The sequence below is a fragment of the Hypanus sabinus genome, chromosome 13 (genome assembly GCF_030144855.1).
Source record: "Hypanus sabinus isolate sHypSab1 chromosome 13, sHypSab1.hap1, whole genome shotgun sequence".
Lineage (NCBI taxonomy): Eukaryota > Metazoa > Chordata > Chondrichthyes > Myliobatiformes > Dasyatidae > Hypanus > Hypanus sabinus.
Window position 1 is genome coordinate 71,111,428 of NC_082718.1, and position 26,339 is coordinate 71,137,766.

Below are 26,339 nucleotides of genomic sequence, written 5' to 3' on the forward strand. Positions count from 1 at the left end.
CACCATTCAGGAAGCACAGGTTAATGGCATAAAAAAGGTTGGGAACACCTGCTGTAATGTCCCTAGTGTGTATGTAAGCTTCAGAATCAAGGGATAAAAATTGAGATTGATGTTGGATCAGTGTTGGGGGTTGGTGTAAACATGATGGGCTGAATGGCCTATTTCTGTGCTGTATCTCTGAAAGATTCTATAAGCAATAGGCAGGTATGGGTATGGAATTGGTCAGTGATACCAGTCATTACATCTAACGTGGTTCAGTAGAACAAGATATACACCAGTGAAAACAGGAGCAACAAAGTAATTCTTCTATTTCTCGATTGAATAATCACTGCCACTCTTTTTACTTACAGCTCACCTCTCTCCTGGAGCCCAAAGGGATCACTTTCTCCGAGCCACTTCCTTAATGCACACTGACCTGAACCGCAACAGTGACCTTCGTGAGGCGACAGTCAGGTACGTAGAATACTGCTGCACCTAGAGCAAAGAACAGTACAGTATAGTGCATTCCAGGCCCTTCAGCCCACAGGCTTAACCTCTAAAACCTGCTTTGTCCTACGTTGTGTTCCATTTCTCTATCATCTGTATGCCTAAGTTTGGTTGGGCTGGATGCACTTTGCTTGATCTTGGGGTTTGCGGGTCTGTGGGACTTCAGGTTTAAAATGATCTGACTGGCAGCTAGAGAGAAATTGGAGAGAAGGTGAGAGCACATTTGATGATCCCACCCATGACTGTTGGAATTATGTAAAAACAGGAAATTGTTGGGAATACTCAACAGGTCAGGCTGCAACTGTTGCAAAGGAATTTGGATTACAATTTCAGGTTGAGGAGCCTTCATCAGCTCAAAATAACTTCTTTTCTTTATGAATTAATGAATACCAGCTCCTTCAATTTGTCCATATGGCTCCAGCTACACAAAACAATACCACACAGTACAGATCTTTTTGCCCACAGCATTGTGCTAACCCTTTAACCTAATCCAAGATTAATCTAGCTCTTCCCTCCACTTTCCTTTCATCCACATGCCTATCTAAGAGTCTCTTAAATATCCAAAGTGTATCAGCCTCTCCCACCACCCCTGGCAGCACACTCCATGTGCTTAGCACTCTGTGTAAAAATACCTACCTCTGACTTCCTCCTATACTTTCCGTGAATCACCTACAACACTTGCTAGGTTATTTGACTACAGGGAGAGTAAGAATGCAGTTTGATTCAGAGTGCCAGCCATGAGAGCTCCCAGGACCTGGGTTCCATCCTGACCTTGGCTATTTGGCCATTCTCCCCAGTTCATGGGCTGCTGACAGATGTGCCTGGTTCATCGCTCATCATAATTGCCCATTGTAAATACCACCCCCCAGGCTAGATAGGTAGCAAATGAACCAAACGAGATATGGTGGACAGGTGAAAGAGAATAAATTGCAGAGTTAGAAAGATATAAAGATTACCTTTATAAATCACATGTCAGTAAAAACAATAAAACAATCAGTGAAATACATTGTTTGGTTTGATCAAATCAGTGAGGATTGTTTTGGGCAGCCCACAAGGGTCGCCATGCTTCTGGCCCCAACACAACATGTCCACAAATGACTAATCCTAACCTTGACCTGTACGTCCTTGGACTGTGGGAGAAAACCGGAGTACCCAGAGGAAACCCATGTGGTCACGGGGAGAATGTACAGACTCATTACAGGCAGAGGCAGAAAGTGGATCCTGACCTTGCAGCTGGCATCTTGCACAAACCACTGCACTACCAAGAAGGGAACAAGCTGAAGGGGAAGGGAACTGAAGGAATTGCATTGGGAGCCAGCACAGACTGATTGGCCAAGAGGCCTCTTTCTGTGCAATAGCAAAGAATGAGTTTTTCCCTGAGCTAAACGGGCTTGGAGTCAGCAGGAAATGACCACAAATCAAACTTGGATAATCTTGATGGATTTATTCATTGGGTAAAGAGCAGTGCAATCATGGTTTTCAGGGCAGGGGTGAATTCACATCTGGTACATGGGACCATGTTACATCACTTGAACTATCTGTGAGATGTCTGAACGTCATCAATTCACACAGCACAGAAACAGGCGTTTCCACCCAACCTGTCCAAGATGCCTCTCTAAGCTAATGCAACAGGCCTCTGGTTGGTCCATTTCTGTTTAAACCTTCCTAACCATGCACCTGTCCAAATATTTTCTAAATTGTGTTCATTTCTGGTCATCTTATTACAGGGAAGATGTGGAAGCTTTAGAGAGGGTGTAGAGGAGATTTACCAGGACGCTGCCTGGATTAGAGAGCATGTTTTATGAAGATATATTGAGTGAGCAATGGCTTTTCATTTTGGAGTGAAAGAGGACAAAGACAATTTGGTAGAAGTGTATAAGATTAAGAGAAGCATAGATAGAATGGACAGCCAACGTGGGAATGGCCAATATCAGACAAAATCCAGTTACTACATGGTGACTGAAGAGATTCTGGAGGCATTAGTAATGACCTTTTAAGAATCACTGGAAATGGAGAGAATGGAGAGAATCAAAAATGATTCCAGGATTGACCTACTTGTCAAATGAAGAGCATTTAATGGCACTGGGCTTCTATTAACTAGAATTCTGAAGAATAAAGGGTGACCTAATTGAAACCTATTGAGTGGTGAAAGATCTTGATAAAGTGGATGTGGAGAGGATGGTAGAGTCTAGGACCAGAGGATACAGCCTCAGAATAGAGTGGAATCCTTTTTGAATGGAGTTGAGGAGGAATTTCTTTTGCCAGAAAGTGGTGAATCTATGGAATTTGTTGCCGCAGGCAGCTGTGGAGGCCAAGTCTTTAAGCATATTTACAGCAGAGGTTGACAGATTCTTGATAGATCATGGCATGAAGGGATAGGGGGAGAAGGCAGGAGATTGGGGCTGAGAGGAAAATTGGATCAACCTTGATCAAATGGTGGAGCAGACTCGATTGGCCGAGTGGCCTACTTATATCTTAAGGTCTTTTGGTCTTAGCACTCAATAACCCAAGGTCAGAATTGAATGCAGATCCTGGGAGCTCTGAAGGCTGTCACTCTGATATCTGAGGAGTGGTGTCAGAGGCAGGTGTTTTACATGGAGGGATAGGTACCTGCCAGGTGTGAAACAATAGGGACACTTAAAAGACATTTCAACAGCACATGGATGTTAGAAATATGGAGGATTATGTGCTGTATAGGAGGGAAGGTTTAGACTGATTGTGAGTAGGCTGACCCAATACCATGGGCCAAAGAGCCTGTACAGTGCTATGTTCTACCTATCTACAAGGTGCCATTGCTGAGACAAGGTGGTGAATTTGTGGAATTCATTGCTATAGACAACTATAGAAGCCAAGTCTTTGGGCATATTTAACACAGAGGTTGATAGGTTGTTGATTAGTCAGGATGTCAAAGGTTATGGGAAGAAGCCAGGAAAGTAGGGTTGAGAGGGAAAATAAATCAGCCTTGATCAAATGACATAACAGACTTGATGGGCCAAATAGCCTAATTCTGCTCTTGTGGACAAAGCAGTACTCCCTTGCTACTGCCAAGAAGTGTCATTTGTATGTGCAAATCTGAAGGTCTGCCTTTTCTAATTATTGCCACTTTCTTCAGCAGAAATGCCTCCACTGCTGTTTATAGCTGCCGTAACTCTGCCCAGGAAACCCATTTCCAACATCTTGCAACTCCCATCCACAACTCCGGGGTCCCAAATCCTCACGACAGTGCCTTTGCTTTACCCGGAAGAGCCAAACAGAAACTGCTCAAGTACGGAGTGAACCTGCTCTGATCAGCATTGTTCTCCAAGATTGGACTGCAGTACTTCAGAAACATTTGCATTTATATTTTACAGAAAAGCTATAACATTTTAAAGTCATATTCTAGTTACAGTTATTACTTATGTCAGAGGGACTGCCTTATCATTCCTCTGCTTAACTTGAGTGATATCTGGATCACCATAATGGCTTCTTTTGTTTTTTTCTCGTACTGTGGAGCGAAGAGTGATCCCAGGTAACTTGCAGGGCTCAATAAGGTTTCTGACATTTTGCAAAATAATTAACAGATGCTGATTGGAAACCTTTCATGAAGTTAACCATAGTGTCAGGTCCAGCAGAATAAGTTTTCATATTGGTAAAATGCTTCTAAGTGTTCTGGTGAAATTTCACTGTATTTATATAATAGAGTTGTAGAACACTATAGCACAGAGACAAACCCTTTGGCCCATCTAGTTTGTGCCAAACTGTAATTCTGCCTAATCCCACTTGGACCATAGCCCTCATACCCGTCCCATCGATGTGTTTATCCAAACTTTGCTTGAATGTTGAAATTTAACCTGGATCCACTGCTTCCACTGACAGCTCGTTGCACACTCACACCACCTTCTAAGTGAAGAAGTTCCCCCCTCAGGTTCTCCTTAAATATTTCACCTTTCACCCTAAACCAATGGCCTCTAGTTCTGTTCTCAGTGAAAAAGCCTGCTTGCATTTATGCTATTTATACTCGTAATTTTGTACACCTTTATCAAGTCTGCCTCATTCTAGATACAGTAAAATTGTTCCAGTCTCTCCAATGGATGGTCACGTAGAATTTAATGTTGGCCATGTGGGGGGTACTGGGACATCTTACCTAAAGTTTGGTCAGATAAACCTTTAAGGAATATCTGCCAGGAGATTGTAAAGCAGATGGATTTACAGGGGGATCTTCAGACGCTGGGGTTGACGAAAATGAATGCTATCACTTTCAAATTCCAGCTCTCAGACAGTGTAGCCCTGAAGGACATTGCAATAACCTCCTCTGTAGTCACGATGAAGCCTCTCTCAGAGTGGAGGAGCAATACCTCATATTCTGTCTGGGGAGCTTCCAACCTGATGGAATGAACATGAATTTCTGGAACTTATGGCAATTTCCCTCTCCCCTTCTCTCTTTTTACCATCCCTCATCCTGCCCCCCTCCTCACCTGCCTATCACCTTCCCCTGGTGCCCTTCTTCCTTCCCTTTCTCCCATAGTCCACTTTCCTATTAGATTCCTCCTTATTCAGCCCTTGCATTTTCCACCTATCATCTCCCAGCTTCTTACTTCACCCACCTGCCCCTCACCTGGTTTCACTTATCACCTGCCAGCTTGTCCTCCTTCCCCTTCTCCCCACCTTTACTCTTATTCTGGCTTTCTCCTCCTTCCTTCCAGTCCTGATGAAGGGTCTCAACCTGAAACGTTGACTGTTTATTCCTCTCCAGGGATGCTGTTGGCAGAATCCCTTGTGTTCGTGTTTGCAAACACTTATATTCAGTGATAAGTATGCTTTTTCTGGGATGTCGACCCTGGTCTTTTTACCTTGTCTCTCTATCCAAAAGGCACCAAGACTAATTCTAACCACATAATGCAGAGTTAGACACTTCCTGGGAGGCAGGTTTTTTAAACAATGACTCTCTCCACCTACTTTGATGTGTACCCTACCTGGGTAGAGGTGAACAGGCTGATGTAACAGTCCAATATATATAGTACACACCTGTATGTCTGCTTGTTAATGTAAATATCTAATGCATAATGCTTGCTAATGCATAAAAGCATGTAGACGTGGTCAGGAGATTCAGTTATTGTTCAGACCAAACATCAGAATGAGGAAAAATATGATCTAAGTGACTCTGACCGTGGAATGATTGTTGGTGCCAGATGAGGTGGTTTGAGTATCTCAGAAACTACTGATCTCCTGGGATTTTCACACATAACCCTCTCTAGGGTTTACAGAGAATGGTGTGAAAAACAAAAAAAAACATCCAGTGAGTGGTAGTCCTGTGGTGAAAATGTCTCGTTAATGAGGGAGGTCAGAAGAGAATGGCCAGACTGGTTCAAGCTGACAGGAAGGAGACAGTAACTCAAATAACCACAGGTTACAACAGTGGTGTGCAGAAAAGCATCTCTGAACACATAACACGTGGAACCTTGAAGTGGATGGGCTACAGTAGCAAAAGATTACATGCATACACTCAGTGGCCACTTTATTAGATACAGGAGGTCCTAATAAAGTGGCCTCTGAGTTTCATAGATGAGTTTTTCCTGTGGAACTCTGATAGTATTTTTATAGTGACTATGAAAACCTCTTGATATTAATGTTTTTTTTCATGGTTATTTAATATGCAGGAGCATGTGATGTTTTCCTAGGTGTAGGAAACTTTACACAGAAACAAGTAACTTTAAGATTATTGATAGTTATTAGTAGTTCTTAACTTTTGAAGATTTGCCACAAACCATATAATGAAGCTTAGTCCAGAGCATTTGAACAAATCTGAGAGGTTTAAATGGGGGGAGAGGGAGGAATGAGAATGTTAAGGGCCCATTTGCTGTCAACACCTTTCCTTTGTACATGCTGAACAATAAACACCTCCACTTTTAACACTACTTCACAATTCTTTCCTTGTATTTTTGATATGTTGCTGAACGTTTGAGCAACCGGGAGGTTAAAATTTGTTTGACTTGCAGCTGTGAAGTCCTGATCTCTGTGATGACAAGACAGAATGGAGGGAGTCAGATGGTGGGGTGGGGTGGGGTGGGGGCAGACCTGCTCAAACCCTAGTTCTCATGACAAGCATTCAGCTGGTGGGTCTGCCCAGGGGGACAGTCACTCAGCTAGTGAGTCTGCCCAGGGAGGCAAACACTCAGCTAGTGAGTCTGCCCAGGGAGACAAACACTCAGCTAGCGGGTCTGCCCAGTGAGACGCTCAACCAGTGGGCCTTGTGAGGGAGACAGACACTCAGCTGGTGGGCCTTGTGAGGGAGACAGACACTCAGTTGGTGGGCCTGCCCAGGGAGAGGAGCCATACATCTACATTAAAATGTAAATTCAATATATGCACTGACACATCACTTACCCTTACAACAGAAAGGAGTTATTATTAATATTATTATTAATAATAGTTATTATTATTTAAACAAAGGCTGATAAAGTGGAGAAATAAATTAACAAAAGAGCTCGCTTAAGCCACCTTTTAAACAATAGCTCTAGAGGCATTAGTGACTGGTGGTCTTGTAATGAGACATATGGCTAAGTGGTGTTAAGATGCGTTGTAAAGTGTGATCTTTCTTATTCCCAAGAGAGAACCTCTACTTTTGACTATGAATCAGAGGAAGATTAGCCCATTCCTATTTTATAATGATTTTGGTGAAAATTATATGAAATGATTTATAAGCAATGTTGGTGTTTGCCTACTTTGTTGAAAAACTTGTATCCCTGTGAGTGTATAGCAAACCTCTTGCCCTCCCCACTTTCTGTAGGGATCGTTTGCCACATGACTCGTCCCTCCCGGCTCGTGTATGACAATTGCAACAACTACCTCAAACCCCCACTGTCATTCGGAGCCTCACTCAGTCCTTCCACGTGAGGCATCACTTCACCTGCAATTCCGTCAGGGTCATCTGGTGCTCGCAGGTCAGCCTCCTTTATATCGGAAAGACCCAACACAGATTGGAGGGCCAATTTTGTTGACCATCCTTGCTCTGTCCGCTGCAAAAGGCCAGATCTTCGGGGGGCTCCCCAGATCTGTACATGGCCTTCTTCACTGCCATGATGAGGCTAAAGTCAGGGTGTAGGAGCAACACCTTATACTTGTCTGGGTAGCCTCCTACCTTGTAGCATGAACATCAATATCTCTAATCTCTGCAAATTTCTCCCACATCCTCCTTCAATCTTTTTTCCATTTCCCATTCTGGCTTCCCTCTTATCCTTTCCCTTCTCTTCCCCTGCCCATCCCCTCTGGTGCCTTTCCCTTTCTGCCATGGTCGGTTCTCCTCTTATATTAGGTTCCTTGTGCTTCAGCCCTTTACCTCTTCCACCTATCACCTCCCAGTTTCTTACTTCATCGACATCAGAACTAAGAAGGAAGGGGGTGGAAACCAGAGCATTTTGATAGCAAGACCTTTCAGTCTCATGGGGACTACAGATGCTAAAACCTGAAATTAAAAAAAGGAAGTTACCAGAGGGACTCAGCAGAATCTTGAGTTGAAATGCTGACCATCCACTTCCCTTGGCAGCTTCTTTAAAATTCCTTGCTGCTTCAGCTGCTGACTGACTAACTATTTATTTAGTAATTAAAAATACACATTATCGATAGTGATGGATCTTTGTTTTAAAGATACAGTAACCCTCTGAAAATCTGACCCTCTCAGGTTAGTGAGATATAGACCAAACACAGGCAAATGGGATTGGCAGAGATCTCATGGTCAGCAGAGATAAACTGGGCTGAAGGGCCTGTTGGTATTCGGTGTAACTCGATAGCTGGTGGTGCTGCACTGGGAAATCAGTGTACAGTGTAAAGAGAGCAGGATGCAGAAGCCCTAGGTACTTGATGGTCAAGATGGAGAGGGTGGGCCGAAGGGCCTGATTCTCACTCTCATGACTCTAAGAACCGGTGAGTTTCAGCTGGTTGTACCACCACTCCAGACCCCAACACTCTCCACAAATCACCCATTTTCTGGTATTCCTGACACCCCATCTCTTCACACTTTGCACACTGACGACAGAGTGAGCCAGATACTGAACCACTGGGATGTCCTCCTGATCAAATACAGGATTCTCTGGGGAGACTTAGAAAATGTACTGTACACACATATGAGTAACTGGGTTTATTCCATATAATGAATTTGTGTTTCTGTACATTGAATGAGCTCTGCTCACTGCAGCATGGTGGCATAGTGGTTACAGTGCCAACAATCACCAAAAGCAATCACCTATTCGGGCTGCTGTCTGCAAGGAGTTTTTATGTTCTCCCAGTGACTGTGTGGGTTCATTCTGGGGCTCTAGTTTCCTCCCACATTCCAAAGTAAAGATTAGTAAATTGTGGTCGTGTAATGTTAACACTGGTAGGCTGCTCCAGGCATCACCTTCACACTGCATTGGCCGTTGACATAAATTTCATAGTATGTCTTAATGTGGATGTGACAAATGGAACAAATCTTTGTAGCCTCCTTTAATTCAAGTATTGAAGACACAAGTAATTCCAGTGAACTGCTTGCTAAATCCTTTATTACATCCTGTGGAGTTGGGTTTTCTTTAAGCTCCTGATGAACACCTTCCGTCATCAGTGCCAAATTGCAATTCCGTGGCAGTTTTAATATATCAAACAAAATTTGGGGCCGTTGGTAGAGATGATCAAAACCTTGATTAAAAACACAGGTCTGAAGAAACGTCTCAGAGAAGGTTTCCAGAAAAAGAATTCAGGCCTTCAGCAGTTGGAACCATTGTTACCAAAGAGAGTGGGTTTCGAATAGGAAATGTATAGTCCAGAATGGGAAGACAGCAGAGATATTTAAGAACAGAGGTGGTTGTAGAGATGGGGAGGTACAAGACCATGTTCACCATGGTTTGCTCATCCAGAGGCTTGGATTTTAGATCTCCATCACAATTGCATATAGATTACTGATCCTTCCCAGAAGCAATACCTCAGTTGCATTAGTACCGGCTTCCCCTCTGGAGCTGCATCACAGTTAGCATAACACTTTGCAGTGTCAGCTATCATTGTTCGGTCCCTGCTGGACGTAAGGAGTTTGTACATTCTGCCCATGACACATATGTTTCCTCCGGGTGCTCAGCTTTCCTCCCACGTTCCAAAAGACACACCTGTGAGCAGGCTATATTGGCACCGGAAGTGTGGCTACACTTGCGGGCAGCCCCCAGCACTTATTCAGACTGTGTTGGTCATTGACACAAGTGACACAATTCACTGTATGTCTCAATGTACATGTGATAAAGCTAATCACAAAATCTGAATGAGACTTGTTGAGGGCTTTGTGTGTGATGAGCATTATCTGTTTTAGAGCTGAAGCATCAGGTTACAGTGATGTGTTCAATGAATTGGCACTTAACTTGATGTAGATAGAGAAGGTGCAACAAAGTGGTGGATCCGCTCAAAGTTATTGAGTGTCTTCTTTAAAAAGTGTGCTTTAGAACATGTGGCCAACATTGCATCGACTTGGCAATGACAATTTATTGGATGGATTCTGAAACTGGGCAGCCAGATGAAGCCAGTACTATCCAGTGCTTCTGAGAAAGATCAGTACTCAGTATGCAAGCATAGCAAGAACACAGTATGTCAGGGAAGCAGAATTTCTACTCATTCACTCCAGGGATCCTGGAGTTTAACAGATTTGTGTGTGACTGTTTGGATCAAGAGGTTGCAGAGTACTGGAAGCAGCCCAGTCCATCCTGGACACAGCTGTCCCCACAATGGACAGAATCTAGATGAAGTGCTGCCTCAAGAAGCCAGTGTCTATCATCACAGATCCTCACCATTTAGTTCATGCCCTCTAATCCAAATAATAACCTGCCCAAACACCTTCTGTACCCTTTCCAAAGTCTCCACATCCACAGACATTTAAGAAGGAATCTGCTGAGGGAACTCAGCAGGGTGAGCAGCACGTGCAGGAGGAGAGCAATTATCACTCTTTCTGCTCCAGTTACACCGAAGTAGGATTTTGACCTGAAACATCAACGCTTCCATCAGTTCACCCACCTTCCCCACAGAGATGCTGTTTGACCTGCGGGGTTCCTTCAATAGATTGCCGGTTGGTCTTCTTAGGAGGCCTCTGTTGAAGCTTATTTTTTTGTAATTTATTTTTTATTGAAGTTCATCATCAAACAAACATTTCCATAAGATGTATTTCAGATATTCTACATATATGTCATATAGTCATATATGCCACAAATCTCCACATAATATTTATCTAAGGTATACACTTATAGAAAAGTGAGGAAAGAAAGAACAAGTGAAAGGAGAAAACTATGTACAATTAGGGAGAGATTTTTTTAACAACATATTCATTGATTTGTGAGGATAAAATCAGGCCTATGAGGTCTGATAAATAGTTATCAGACTGAGTCTGAGTCAGACTATAGTCTGATAAATAGTTAAACCATTTTCCCCAGTATGAATCAAATTATTCCAACCTATGATTAACAGATGCTGTTATCTTCTCCATTTTGTAAATGTCCATTGTAATTTCCATCCATGTATTTAAAGTTGGGCTCTCCTGTGATAACCATTTCCTAGTAAGAGTCTTTTTACCAGCCACCAACAGTATATTCATTTTTATCTCCTTTCAACCATTCTTGAGGTATATATCCAAAATATATGGTCTTACTCTCTAAGGGTATTTCACATTTAAAGATGTCTTGTAGGGCATTGTGTATCCCCCTCCAATAGTCTTTGATAACGGGGCATTCCCAGAAAATATGATAAAGGTGTGCATTTTGATTTCCACAATTTTTCCAGCAAACAGGGAAGTTACTATCATAATGGGATTTCTGAGAGGGTGTAATAAAATATATTATCAAGTTTTTCCATCCAAACTCCCTCCATTTCTGTGAACTGGTACACTTCCATTGATATCTCCATTATTGGCCATTCTTCTTCAGATATAATTGTCCCTCCTTCCTTCTCCCACTTTGTTTTAATGTATGAGGTCAAATGTGTTTTGAGATTGGACAAACCCTTATACATGCTTGAAATGATTCTACTACCGTTACCTGAATTATATACTTTTCTAAATAGTTCTATCAAACATGGTCTTGCCTTGATTACATTTTTAACCATCCTATTAACATATTGTCATATCTGTAAATACTGATAAAAGTTGCTCTGTCCCTTTAATAGTAATACCCGATATCTTCATTTTGTCTGATGTATTGAGCTAATGGTTCCAGATATAACGCGGAGTAGCGATGACCATGCACAAAACCCTGTCTTGTGCCCCTTTCTAGGGTAAGACTATTTGATAAATATCCATTGATTTTAATCCTATAGTTGTCATATAGTGTCCGTGTAGTTTTAATAGTTGTGTCATGGAAACCAAATCTATGTAAAACTCTGTAAAGAAAATTACAATTAACCAAACCAAATGCCTTTTCAGCGTCCATGCTTATCACTATTGCTTTGATTTTATTTTTTTGTATATGATCCATAATGTGAAGTGTCCTTCGTATATTGTCTTGTGTTTGGCATTGTTGTATAAAACCTGTCTGATCGTTATGTATCAGTATGGGTAGAAACTCTTCTAATCGTTTAGCCATGATGGAGGTAAATAACCTATAATCTACATTAAGAACAGATATTGGTCTAAATGACCCACATTCCATTTATCCTTGCCTTCTTTCAGTATAGCTGAGATTATCGCTTCCTTCCAACTGGGTGGCATTTGTGCCTTTTTTAGAGCCCAGTTCAGTGTGGGGAGTAAAACAGGAATTAACTCATTTTCAAATTCTTTGTACCACTCTGCTGTATACCCATCTGATCCTGGTGACTTGCTTAATTTAAGTCTACTAATTGCAGCTTTTAGTTCAACTTCAGTTATGTCAGCAGTCATCGTTCTATTTCGTTCTTCGCTTAAAGTGGGTAACCCTAGAGAATTTAGGAAGATGTCGATTTGGGTTATGCTTCCCCCTGGAACTTTGGAATATAGAATTTCGTAAAACACTTTAAAAGCTTCCTGAATTTCACTTAGCTAATTTTTTTTTATCAGTTTTGTTCTTAAATAACCATATAACAATATAACAATTACAGCACAGGAACAGGCCATCTCGGCCCTTCTACTCCATGCCGAATGCTTACTCTCACCACGTCGAACCAACCTCAATCAGCTCATAACCCTCCATTCCCTTCTTGTCATATACCAATCCAAATTTTTTTTTAAATGACAATATCAAACCTGCCTCTACCACTTCTACTGGAAGCTTGTTCCTTACAGCTACCACTCTCTAAGTAAAGAAATTCCCCTTCGTGTTAGCCCTAAACTTTTGCCCCTTAACTCTCAACTCATGTCCTCTTGTTTGAATCTTCCCTACTCTCAATGGAAAAAGCCTTACCACGTCAACTCTATCTATCCCCCTCAAAATTTTAAATACCTCTATCAAGTCCCCTCTCAACCTTCTACGCTTCAACCTTGTTCAACCTTTCTCTGTAACTTAGGTGCTGAAACCCAGGTAACATTTCAGTAAATCTCCTGTGTACTCTCTCTACTTTGTTGACATCTTTCCTATAATTCAGTGACCAGAATTGTACACAACACTCCAAATTTGGCCTCACCAATGCCTTGGACAATATTAACATTACATCCCAACTCTTATACTCAGTGCTCTGATTTATAAAGGCCAGCATACCAAAAGCTTTCTTCACCACCCTATCCACATGAGATTCCACCTTCAGGGAGCTATGCACCATTATTCCTAGATCACTCTGCTCTATTGCATTCCTCAATGCCCTACCATTTCCCATGTATGTCCTACTTTGATTAGTTCTGCCAAAATGTAGCACCTCACACTTATCAGCATTAAACTCCATCTGCCATCGTCAGCCCACTCTCCTAAATCTCTCTGCAAGTTTTGAAAACCTACTTCATTATCCACAACGCCACCTATCTTAGTATCATCTGCATACTTACTAATCCAATTTACCACCCCATCATCCAGATCATTAATGCATTTGACAAACAATAGTGAACCCAGTACAGATCCCTGAGGCACACCAGTAGTCTCCGGCCTCCAACCTGACAAACAGTTATCCACCACTACTCTCTGGCATCTCCCATCCAGCCACTGGTGAATCCATTTTACTACTTCTACTTCAATATTAATACCTAACGATTGAACCTTCCTAACTAACCTTCCATGTGGAACCTTGTCAGAGGCCTTACTGAAGTCCATATAGACAATATCCACTGCTTTACCCCAGTCAAATTTCCTAGTAACCTCCTCAAAAAATTCAATAAGATTTGTCAGCATGATCTTCCACACACAAATCCATGTTGACTGTCCCTAATCAGACCCTGTCTATCCAGATAGTTATATATACCATCTCTAAGAATACTTTCCATTAATTTACCCACCATTGATGTCAAACTTAATAATAGGTTTAAACCTAGATAATTGCTAGGTTTACTCTTAGAACTCTTTTTAAACAATGGAACCACATGAGCAATACACCAATCCTCCATCACCATCCCCGTTTCTAATGACATTTGAAATATTTCTACAATAACTTCCCTCAAGGTCCTAGGGATTATCCTGTCAGGATCTGGAGATTTATCCACTTTTATCTTCTTTAAAAGCGCCAGTAGTTCCTCTTCTTTAATCATCATAGTTTCCATAACTACCCTACTTGTTTCCCTTACCTTACACAATTCAATATCCTTCTCCTTAGTGAAAAAAAATCGTTCAAAATCTCCCCCATCTCTTTTGGCTCCACACGTAGCTGTCCACTCTGATTCTCTAAGGGACCAATTTTATCCCTCACTATCCTTTTGCTATCAATATAACTGTAGAAACCCTTCGGATTTATTTTCATCTTACTCGCCAAAGCAACCTCGTGTCTTCTTTTAGCTTTTCTAATTTCTTTAAGATTCTTTTTGCATATTTTATATTCCTCGAGCACCTCATTTACTCCATGCAGCCTATATTTATTGTAGATCTCTCTCTTTTTCTGAACCATGTTTCTAATATCCCTTGAAAACCATGGATCTCTCAAACTTTTAACCTTTCCTTTCAACCTAACAGGAACATAAAGATTCTGTACCCTCAAAATTTCACCTTTAAATAACCTCCATTTCTCTATTCCATCCTTCCCATAAAACAACTTGTCTCAATCCACTCCTTCTAAATCCTTTCACATCTCCTCAAAGTTAGCCTTTCTCCAATCAAAAATATCAACCCTGGGTCCAGACCTATCCTTCTCCATAATTATATTGAAACTAATGGTATTGTGATCACTAGACCCGAAGTGCTCCCCAACAGATACATCCGTCACATGACCTATCTCATTCCCTAACAGGAGATCCAACACTGTCCCTTCTCTAGTTGGTACCTCTATTTACCAAACCATCCAGCCCTTTTACAGAATGGGCTTCCCAGTCTATGTATGGAAAATTAAAATCACTCACAATCACAACCTTGTGCTTACTAAAGATATCTGCTATCTCCTTATAAATTTGTTCCTTACAATTCTCTCTTCCCATTAGGTGGTCTATAATACACTCCTATAAGTGTTACTACACCTTTCCCATTCCTCAATTCCACCCAAATAGCCTCCCAGACGAGCCCTCTAATCTATCCTGCCAAAGCAACACTGTAATGTTTTCTCTGACAAGCAATGCAACACTTCCTCCTCTTGCCCCTCCGATTCTATCACACCTGAAGCAACAAAATCCAGGAATAGTTAGTTGCCAATCACACCCATCCTGCAACCATGTTTCACTAATAGCTACAACATCATATTTCCAGTTATCAATCCATGCTCTAAGCTCATCCACCTTTCTTACAATGCTCCTAGGATTAAAATAAATGCATTTAAGAAATTCTCCACCTCTTACTCTCTGCTTATCCCTAATGGTGCAAACAACTTTTTCTTTCTTCTCTCCTACATCTTCGGTCTGAGCGCTCCCCTTCTCTATCACCTGCCTATCCTCCCTCACACACTTTCTCTATTTGTGAACTAACCTCCTCTCCCCTAGTCTCTTCAATTTGATTCCCACCCCCCAACCATTCTAGTTTAAAGTCTCCACAGTATCCTTAGCAAATCTCCTCACCAGGATATTGGTCCCCCTAGGATTCAAGTGCAACCTGTCTTTTTTAAACAGGTCACACCTGCCCCAAAAGAGGTCCCAATGATCCAGAAACTTGAATCCCTGCCCCCTGCTCCAATCCCTCAGCCATGTATTTTTCATCCTCCTCATTCCATTCCTACTCTCACTGTCATGTGGCGCAGGCAGTAATCCCAAGATTACTACCTTTGCGGTCCTTCTTCTCAACTCCCTTCCTAACTCCCTATATTCTCCTTTCAGGACTTCTTCCCTTTTCCTACCTATGTCAGTGGTACCTATATGTACCACGACCTCTGGCTCCTTACCCTCCCACTTCAGGATATCTTGGACACGAACAGAAACATCCCGGACCCTGATACCAGGGAGGCAAACTACCATCCAGGTCTCCTGACTGTGTCCACAGAATTGCCTATCTGACCCCCTAACTATCGAGTCCCCTATTACTACTGCCTTCCTCTTCATTTCCCTACCGTTCTGAGCTACAGGGCTGGACTCCATGCCAGAGGCATGGCCACTGTTGCTTCCCCCTGGTAGGCTGTCTCCCCCCCACCCCAACAGTACTCAAACAGAAGTACTCATTGTCAAGGGGTACAGCCACTGGAGTACTCTCTAGTACCTGACTCTTCCCCTTCCCTCTTCTAACCATGACCCACTTGTCTGCCTCCCGTGGCCCCGGTGTGACCACCTGCCTGTAACTCCTCTCTATCAACTCCTCACTCTCCCTGACCAGATGAAGGTCATCGAGCTGCAGCTCCAGTTCCCTAACACGGTCCCTGAGAAGCTGCAGCTCGGCGCACCTGGCGCAGATGTGGACATCCGGGAGGCTATGCAACTCCAGGACCTCCCACATCCGACACCGAGAACAACAATCTGCCCTCACGCTCATGATTCCCCCTTTCCTCAAATAACAGGAAAAATTTAAAACTAAACTTTTTTTGCCTCGCCTGTTTCCGCCAAAGCCCTTAAGCCCTCACTCTGCTCCCGGCTCACTCGCTGCCTGCAAACGACACTGCCTGCTGTATAAGGCTCTGTTCCTTTTAAATCTTCCGTGCCTCACTGCCCGACGTCCAGTGCCTGCACAGTCCCACCTCCGATGAGACTAAGAAAAAATCAAAATGCTTCCCACCACAGTCCTGTTCTGATTCTCAGATTTCCTTCTCCAAATTCTTGGATTCCTAATTCTATGAATTGTATTTTCTGCTTTTTTTTCCGTTTCCACACCAATATTTTCACAGACTTAGATCCACTTTCATAATGTCTCTGTTTCAGAAACATTCAATTTTTCCTGATTTCTTGCATAGTAAAATTATTAATTTAATTCCTAAACTTACTCTAATCTATCCTGTACCAAATTCAATTTATGTTTTTTCTAGTTCCTTCAGCCTATTTTGTAATTCCTCTAATGTTTTATTTCTTATTTTTTCTTATATGAAGATATCGCTATAATTTTCCCTCTTAAAACAGCCTTCAGAGTATCCCATAGAATGGGAGGTGAAACCTCTCCATTATCATTGAATTTTAAATAAAGACCAATTTCTTTTTTAATTTGTTCCTTGAAGTATGGATCATTGAGTAGACTTGAATTTTTTTTCCAAGTAGTATTCTTTGGTTGTAGGTCAAAATCAACAGATAAATATCTAGGTGCATGGTCACTTACATCTATCGTCCCAATTCCACAGGTGATTATTTTGTCTTTGTCTTTTCCAAATGTTATGAAATAGTCTATTCTTGCATATACAGAATGGGGGACAGAATAATGAGTGTAATCCCTTCTGTTGGGGAGAAGGTCTCGCAATATATCAATTAGACCAACATCCTCAAAAAGTGTGTTAACTTTCTTATGTAAGGATTTTGTTTCATAGGTTTTTCTATTGGAAGAGTCTAACTTTGGTTGTAATTGTAAATTTAAGTCTCCCCCACATATCAGGAGACCTTCTGTTTCCGTTACCATAATATTAGTAATTTTCTGAAAGAAACCAATATCACTTCCTAGGTGTGTGTGTATATATTCAATAGAGTAACTGAATTGCCGTCTATATTCCCCCTTACCAGAATATGTCCACCCTCCTCTCTCATTTCAAATACTTTTTTCAAATTTTAGCTTGTTTGAGATAAGAATATGTCCTGATTTATATGAGGAGTAAAACAAATTATTGCTCATTTTCTTTAGTTTTCTATGCTCATTATCACTTAAGTGAGTTTCCTGTAAATATACTACATGGGCTTGTTCTTTTTTCATTTTGGATAGAATTCTATTACATTTGTTTGGATTTAACAGCCCATTGACATTAAAAGAAATTAATTTTATTTTGTCCTTAGCCATGTGTATTTATCTGTTAATATATCATTGAAATTAGCAGAATAAAGCTTAATCGATCTACTCCCTGAACAATTAAGAACCAAGAAACGTGAATAATAATTTTTAATAAGGCAATAAAGGTCTGATTCCAAGATTCTCTAGTAGATGACCCTAGCTTGAGTTAGAGAAACGCCCAGCTGTGGGGGATAGCCCCTCCTACCTGTGAGTTGAGGGCCCCCATCGCAGTATCCATAAAAGTAAGTAAACAAATCCATATCCATTACGTAGTAAAGATTTCCCTGTGTATTCCTCCCATATACATATTCTCATTTAGGTGGGGAAAAAGGAGTGAATGAATGAATAAAAAGAATAATTGAGTAATATAAAATCCACATTATAATAAGTATTTCTTGAGATAGGTATATCACCGTCTATTTTTGCTTCCGTTTAGCTTCTCAACACTTTTAAAGTTAGCCAAACCTTATGGCTCTTCTGAAGGGGGTGAGTGCTGTCTTTGGAAAACTCACAGTCTCTTCTTGACATACTGAACTTCTGTCGCCCTCCTCCCGTTCCCTGCTTCCTTGATTTTCACAATATTTCCCAAGCAGAGTGGGATAACTACTCAGCCAGGCTTTCCCTTGGTTTGATCCCACTGACAGTCAACCCTCTGGTCTTCATGCCTGTAGTCACCTCTTCCACTGTCTGATACAGTTGCATCCCATCGTCATAAAACACCCGCAGTTTTGCAGGGTACGGGGTTTGGAATTTAATCTTCGTTGCTTTAATATTCGCTTTACTTCAGTGTATTCTTTATGGCTCTGTAGGACCGCCGGGGGGTAATCTTGATTGAAATATTTTAATTTACCATCCAAAAACACCTTCTTCTTACCCCAGGCCCTTCGTAGAATCTCTGCCTTGGTATGGTATCGAAGGAATCTGATTACCATTGAGTGTGGCTTATCTTCTCTGTCTCTAGTAGGCTGCGGGGCAAGCGCACAATGCGCCCTCTCAACCTTAAGCTCCATAGTCCCGCGGCAACTTTCGTACAAACTCCTCCGCTCCTCCGGGAACATTGTATATCCTGATATTTTTCCGCTGTGTTCTTCCCTCCAGGTCAATCAATTTACTTTCTTGTTGATTTAATATTTTTATTGTCTTACTTGGTATCTGTTCCATGTTTTGCATGCGATCTTCCACCTTCTCAATTCGTGTCTCCGCCACCGCTATTTTTTGATTGACATTGGCAAGCTCTGACTTGATATCATTTATTTGCTGTTTTATATCTTTTTGGAACTCCCCTATCTCTTCCAGAATTTTTATCATATTTGCTGCTTCGCCTGAACGAGGCCTATCGTCAGCCTCACTACTACACTTTCAGGTAGGAGAGCCACTCACTGCAAGCCTCTTGTCCACAGTCTCCGCAGTGATGCTTTTTTTATCTCCATTCTTTTTTCCCCATTCTTGCCCCCCCCCCATCAATTCAGATATTTTCTAAAGATCTTATATTTGATGGATTAGCGGGGCAAAATATGCGTTTTTCTGGAGGAGCTATTGACTTAAGCTGCCATTCTGGACGATGATGTCACTGGAACCGTTGAAGCTATTTTAATGACTGGAATGGCTACACTGGATCGAGGAACCACATGGCTATGCACCTGTTGTGTGTTCCCTCCCATCTCATTACTGCCCTTCTGCAGCATCTTCCTGATGTAATGCCGAGGCATTGGCTATGTATTGCATTAAACTGCTCATAATAAACCTGATTATGATTCTGACTGCATTTGCAGTATTGTAAGCTGGTTTGGGCCCCTTATCTAAGGAAGGATGTTGGGGAAAGTCGAGAGGAGCTTTATGAAAACAATCCTAGAAAAGAACGGTATGAGGAGTGTTTGATGGCTCTGGGCCTGTACTTTCTGGAGTTTAGAAAAATGAGGGCTGATCTCATTGAAACCTACTGAATATTGAAAGCCCTTGATAGAGTGGGTGTGTATAGGATGCTTCCAATAGTGGGGGAGTCTAGGACCGAAGGGCACAGCCTCAGAATACAACAGAGGGATTTATTTATCCAGGCGGTAGTGAGTCTGTGGAATTCATTGTCACAGATGGCTGTGGAGGCTAAGGTCCTGGGGTTATTTAAAACAGGTTGATAGGTTCTTAATTAGTAAAGGCACCAAAGGTTATGAGAAGAATGTGGTTGGGATAGAAAATAAAGCAGCCAAGGCAGAGCACTCTCAATGGGCCAAGTAGTCTAATTCTGCTCCTCTGTCTTATGGTCTTATATCAGCTAATGTTGTGCAGAGTTACAAACTAGACCCTTCTAGTTTAATTTGTAAATTATTTGGATTAGCAGTCTGTTTCAGCTGGGTCCTCATATTATTCTCATGATGAAGAAGTTTGTCCATCCTTTTAAATGAGTACACAGACAGAAGGTCCTGCTGTCCACCAATGAGAATCGCGGCTGATGGACAATGTAGTATGAGTCTCCTGATGAAGGGTTTCGGCCCGAAAAGTCGTCACTACCTCCTCCCATAGATGCTGTCTGGCCCACTCAGTTCTGCCAGCATTTTGTGTTTTTATTTGCAGTATTGACTCTGATGTTTTCACATTAAGCACTATAATCCCTGCACTTTGCATTAAGGATCCAAATGAATGCAGTTTCTGCATAACAATGAAGCTTTGCTGTTTTATAAAGAGCAGTAGGATTCTTGTAGGATTTAAGGCTTAAAACATTATCACCTCATTATATTCAGAAGATGAGGGTTGGGCTCTGTATCTGCATCTGAATGGTGGCTTGACTTTTTGCCTCCATTTCTCTGGCCAAAGAGTTTTACCAGCTCTTGTTCAAAACCAGTGTCTCTGTGTAGTTATTTTTTCACAGAAAGGGACGTTCAAAAACGAGAAATGCTGTAAATACTGTGGGGAGGAAGGAGTGAATAACACTTCAGGTTATGACCTTACATCACAAACTTTTGGTTTGGGGCTCTTCTCTTTGGAGCGAAGGGCAATGAGAAGTGACTTGACAAGATGATAAGAGGCATTGACAGAGTGGACAACCAGAAACAGTTTGCCAGGGCTGAAAATAACCAACACAAGGTGGATCATTTCAAGGTGATTGGAGGAGACTCTAGGGAGGATGCCATTCAGCCCATTGGGACTATGCTGGGTCTTTGTAGAGTGATGCCATTATTTCCACTTCTCCCTTTCCTTACTTCCCTTGTCCTGCAACTTATTCTGCAATAGCAGCGCCTGGGTAACCTAGTGGTTACAACGATGATATTACAGCTCAGGACATCAGAGTCTGCAGTTCAGTTCCATCTGTAAGGAGTTTGTATGTTCAACCTGTGACTGTGTGCCTTTCTTCCAGTTTCCTCCCACAGGCCAAAGATATTCTACATTCAAAGTAAAATTTATTATACACATTACCACATACAACCCTGAGATTCTTTTGCAGTGCACAGAGAGTCGCTGATGTTCACCGACACCATCTTGCTGAGCTGTACCAGTTAGTAGATTAGCTGGTCATTGTAAATTGTCCTGGATTAGGCTATGGTTAAATAGGTGGGTTTCTGGGTGATGTGACTTGTTGGGCCAGAAGGGCCTGATCTGTACAGTATTCCCAGATAAAAATCACAGCTTTCTAAACAGCCACAGAAGTTTTGAAGTATTTAATGCATTGGCTTTATCAATGCAAAACATTCTTACTGTATGTGTGAATGCACACTCATCAACCATTGAAACAGAAATAGGAGTTGATAAAAAAACAAACAAAAAAGAATAAACTCACACTTCTCAGTCTAAATACACCACTGTGTAACTGGGTGTTGGACTTCCCAAACAACAGACCTCAGGCATCAAGATGCACAATTTCTCCTCTCTCCCCATCACCCTCAACACAGTGCCCCCACCCCAGGGCACAGCTGAACACTCTGTTCACACACTCAAGTAATCACATTGTCAATAGGAGTCGACTATACCGGAGATTCTTTCCTCCCTGATACTCGAAACAATTTTTATACACACTTCGAAGCATGTAACACAACACTGGTCACAAAAGCTGCCCCCACCCAAGCGAGCAGTCACTGTAACTGCAGCAGATGTGAGATGGACACAGCAAGAGAGTCGACCCCTGGAAAGTAACTGGGCCAGACAACATCCTTGGCTGAGTAATTGGAGTGTGCACACTAACTCACTGATGACTTCTCGGACTCTTGCAACATGTCATTCCTCCAGGCTGCTGTCCCTACGTGCTTCAAATCAGCCCCCAACATCACTGTAACAAGCAACTCTACACATTCAGAACTAAATGACTACCACCCAGTGGCACTGATGCCAATGATCATCCAGAGCTTTGAATGGCTGGAAATGGCACATATTAACAACTCCATTCCTGCCACACCGGACACTCACCAATATGCTTGCCAGCAGAACCGCTATGGCATCTGTCTTGCACTTGACACTGACACACCTTGAAAACAAGGACATCAGAATTCTGTTTCTGGATTTCAGTTTGGCATTCAACATTATTGTCCAACAGACCTTGGTGAACAAACTCCCACTCCTCAGTCTAAATACACCATCGTGTAACTGGGTGTTGGACTTCCCAAACAACAGACCTCAGGTATCAAGATGCACAATTTCTCCTCTCTCCCCATCACCCTCAACACAGTGCCCCCACCCCAGGGCTGTGTGCTGAGCCCACAGCTGTACACTCTGTTCACACATGGCTGAACAGCCAAACACCCGAGTAATCACATTGTCAAGTTCACCGATGATAAAGCAGTGGTGTGGCTCATCACAACGATGACAAGATGTCCTACAGAGAAGAGGTGGAAGTGCTCGAGGCCTGGTTTCAGGTAAATAACCTTTTCCTCAATGTCTTCAATGATACTGTCTTCAAAAGAACTCGCACCTTCAACCCCCACTTTGCATTAGCAACAGAGCAGTGGAAAGTGTGTGGGGTTTCAAACTCCTGGAGTGCACATCTCACACAACCTCTCATGGTTGCAGAATACATCCTATACAATCAGGAAAGCTCACCACTGCCTCTGCTGTCTGAGGAGGCTGAGGAGAGCACATCGATACTCGAGTCATTCATCGTAATGTACCTCTAGGGTTCATATTTTCTGTGGACAAACACTTTAAAATGTCGGGAGAATGAGTCTGGCTTTTGGACACTGTTTGTGCTGCTAACGAGAGAGAGAGAAGGTGGGGGAGGCATCCTACACAGATGAGAGAGAGACACACACACATAATTTAGTATTATGGCTTCTTCACTGACTATTTACCTTTGCTACAAGGACACTCTTCTTTGCTCATTAACATTCTTGCTGAGACAGCAAGGAGTGGCCCAGTTTGATGGACATGGACAGTTGATGGATGGCTGGTACCCCGGCAGGGGAGATAAAAGGCTCAGACACAGACAGACACAGACACAGACACACCACTGGACACTGAAGGAGCATTGTGCACCCACAGGAAGGTGGGGGTTTGGAGGATCGATTCGGGGGAAATTGATCAGAGGCTCACAGTGTGTAAAGGCAGACCAGTGGGGGCTTGTGTGTGTGTTCACCCTCGCCTGGGCAACAAGTTCACCACTGAAGAACGGTCTGGCCGGGAACGGAGGGGTCACAGTCAGTGACCACAACAGCGCAACAAGACAAGAAGATAACAGAAGGTTTGCCAGCTGCAACTGCTCTCCTCTTGCTCGCTCCCTCTCTCCAATGGTACCACAACAACTATCTCTGCTTAAACTGAACTGAACTCTGCATCATCCTAAGACTATTCATTTACCCCTACAATTTGAAAGAGCTTGGTTTTGATTTATATTTCCACACTTCTGTATATATCATTGCTAACCTGTTTTATATGTATATTTGCATTTTATAGTACTGTATTACTTAGTTTACTAATAAACACTTTCAGTTACAGTACCACCAGACTCCAACGTATCATTCCATTTCTGCTGGTTTGGTAACCTAGTCATGGGGTACGTGACAAGATGCACACCAGAAAACAATCCTCACAAGCTGCATCACTGCTTGGTACAGAACCTGCACTGCTACAGACAGGAAGGCTCTACAATAGATTGTCAGAACTGCCCAGTGCATCACCGGCGTCAGCCCACCCACCATCAAGGACAGATATACTGAAAGGGGCAGGAAAAGAGCCAGTGACATCATGAAGGATCCTGCACACACTGATCCTGGGCTGTTTGTCCCACTCCCATCAGGGAGAAGTCTACATAGCATCCATGCCAGGAACATCTGAGTCAAAAACAGTAACTCTCCCCAAGCAGTAAGGCTGATCAGCACCTCCACACACTAATCCCGCCACTCCACACCCCCAACCACCACGATTCTATCATTTCCTGTCAGTCACCATATGTATAGACACTCCCGTGCCTAGCGTCACTTTATTGGCATACAATCAATCTGTATGTAACAACTTTCTTATGTATTTATATTTATTGTGTTTTTTAAATTTTTTGTGTTCACTATCTTATTCTGTTTTTTTTGTGCTGCATCAGATCTGGATTAACAATTATTTCCTTCTCCTTTACATTTATGAACTGGAAATGACATTAAATACTCTTGAATCTTGAGTAGACAGTCTGGCCTGTCAAATCTGTTCTGTCATTCTATAAGATGAATACTGATCTGTATGTGGACTCAGCTCCACCTACTTGTCTTTTCATCTAGCCAGAGGCTAGCAAATCTGTGGGGTTCATTGTCACGGACTCCTGTGGGGGCTAAGTTATTGTGTATAATTAAAGTGGAGGTTGATAGGTTGATTACTAAGGGCATCAAAAGCATAACAGGGTTGAGAGGGATAATGTAAGCCATGATGGAATGGTGGAGCAGACATGATGGGCCAAATGGCCTAATTCTGTTCCTTTTCCTTATGGCCTTTTCCCTATAACCCCTGTGATGCAGAAGTCTTAACTGTCTCTTAAATATACTTAATGATGTAGCCTCCACTGCAAAGAACTCCACAGAACCACTACTCACTGGGGCATGCAATTTCTCTTCATCTCCCTCTAGATCTATTCCCACAAATCCTGAGGCTCCGTCCCATCATTCTAGTCTCACTTACCAGTGGAAGAAACTTTCCTGCCTCAATCTTATTGATCCCATTCATATGTTTCAATAAGATCCACACCCATTCTGAATTCCAGTGAGTACAGTCTCTCCCCATAAACTACCCCCACCCACACCATCCCACCACATCTCTGAAATCAACCTCCACTGCATTGCCTCCAAAGCCAGTATATATCCTTCCTCAATAAGGAGACCAGAATTGCACACAGTACTCCAGGTGCGGCCTCACCAGTACCCTGTACAGTCGCAGCATAACCTCCCTGCTCTGAAACTCAATCCCTATAGCAATGAAGGCCAACATCCCATTTTTTGCCTTACTGATCAGCTGTTAACATTTTAAATGAATTGAGAACTAGAATAGTATTGAATATAAGAATAATTATAGACCCACAGTGAGAATATTTTATAAATTTACCCATGACTATAAACAAGTCATTTCTACATTGATATTCATTAATTGCTTATCATTACAACACTGAATGAATGTATGCTGGCTCATGCTGGAATGCAGGACCATGCTGGGGAGTGATGCCATTATTCTCATTTGTCTCTTCCCTTTCTTCCCTTGTCCCTGCAACTTATTCTGCAATAATATTGTTTATAAACAACTAGAGAGTGGCACAGTGGCATAATGGTTAATGTACAGCTGTTACCGTGCCAGCAACCTGGGTTCAATCTGAAAGGAGTTTGTATGTTCTCCCTGTGACTACATGGGTTCCCTCTGGGTGCTCTGATTTCCTCCCATGTTCCAAAGATGTATAAGTTACTGGGATAATTGGTCACAAGGGTGTAATTGGACAGTGTGGGTTTGTTGGGATGAAAGGACCTGTTACTGTGCTGTAGCTCTAAACTAAAAAATATATATATACTGTACATAGAAATATATAAATGTACTTCTGATCTGCTGATGTAGCAATGAAGACTTACATATATACAGGTCAGGAATGAACCAGTCTCTCCATCAGGTTTGTACTGACCACCCAGCATTCAGTTTTCCATGAATCCTCTGCACCTTCTTGGTGTCTTTCTGAAGTTCTATCATGTGCCTGCACACCAGGGGCAATTCACAGTGGGCAATTAAGCACATGTTTCAATAATGTGAGCGGAAGTTTACACAGTGTTGTGGAGAATGTAGAGACAGCACAGGGGGTGAGGATTGGGTCACTGGACCTGTGAGGTGGTGAATCTGCATGCTGTGCCCTTGTGCCACCCTTATGTAAGAAATTAGTCATGTTCAAAGAAGATTTGAACCAGGTAAACAACTGATTTAGATTTGAGGCCGAGGGTTTTGATTACAGCTAGTTAAGAACTTTAGACAAGCCAGGGGTAATGGAGTGTGTGAGAAAGAAGGCTGGGCACAGTTTTTTCAGAAAAGACAAGT

General features: G+C 42.2%; 1 protein-coding gene across 5 annotated transcripts in view; it reads left to right on the forward strand.

Annotated features, from left to right (window-relative positions):
- hps4 (HPS4 biogenesis of lysosomal organelles complex 3 subunit 2) overlaps nt 1–17,869 on the forward strand; it is a 91,603-nt gene extending 73,734 nt beyond the window's left edge. For all 5 annotated transcript variants that reach the window (XM_059987860.1, XM_059987859.1, XM_059987861.1 and 2 more), the window contains 2 exons: nt 351–453; nt 3,602–17,869. In XM_059987860.1, the coding sequence (XP_059843843.1) occupies nt 351–453; nt 3,602–3,773 (275 nt within the window). In that variant the 3' untranslated portion in view covers nt 3,774–17,869. The remainder of the gene's footprint in view (nt 1–350; nt 454–3,601) is intronic.
- Nucleotides 17,870–26,339: the final 8,470 nt, after the last annotated feature.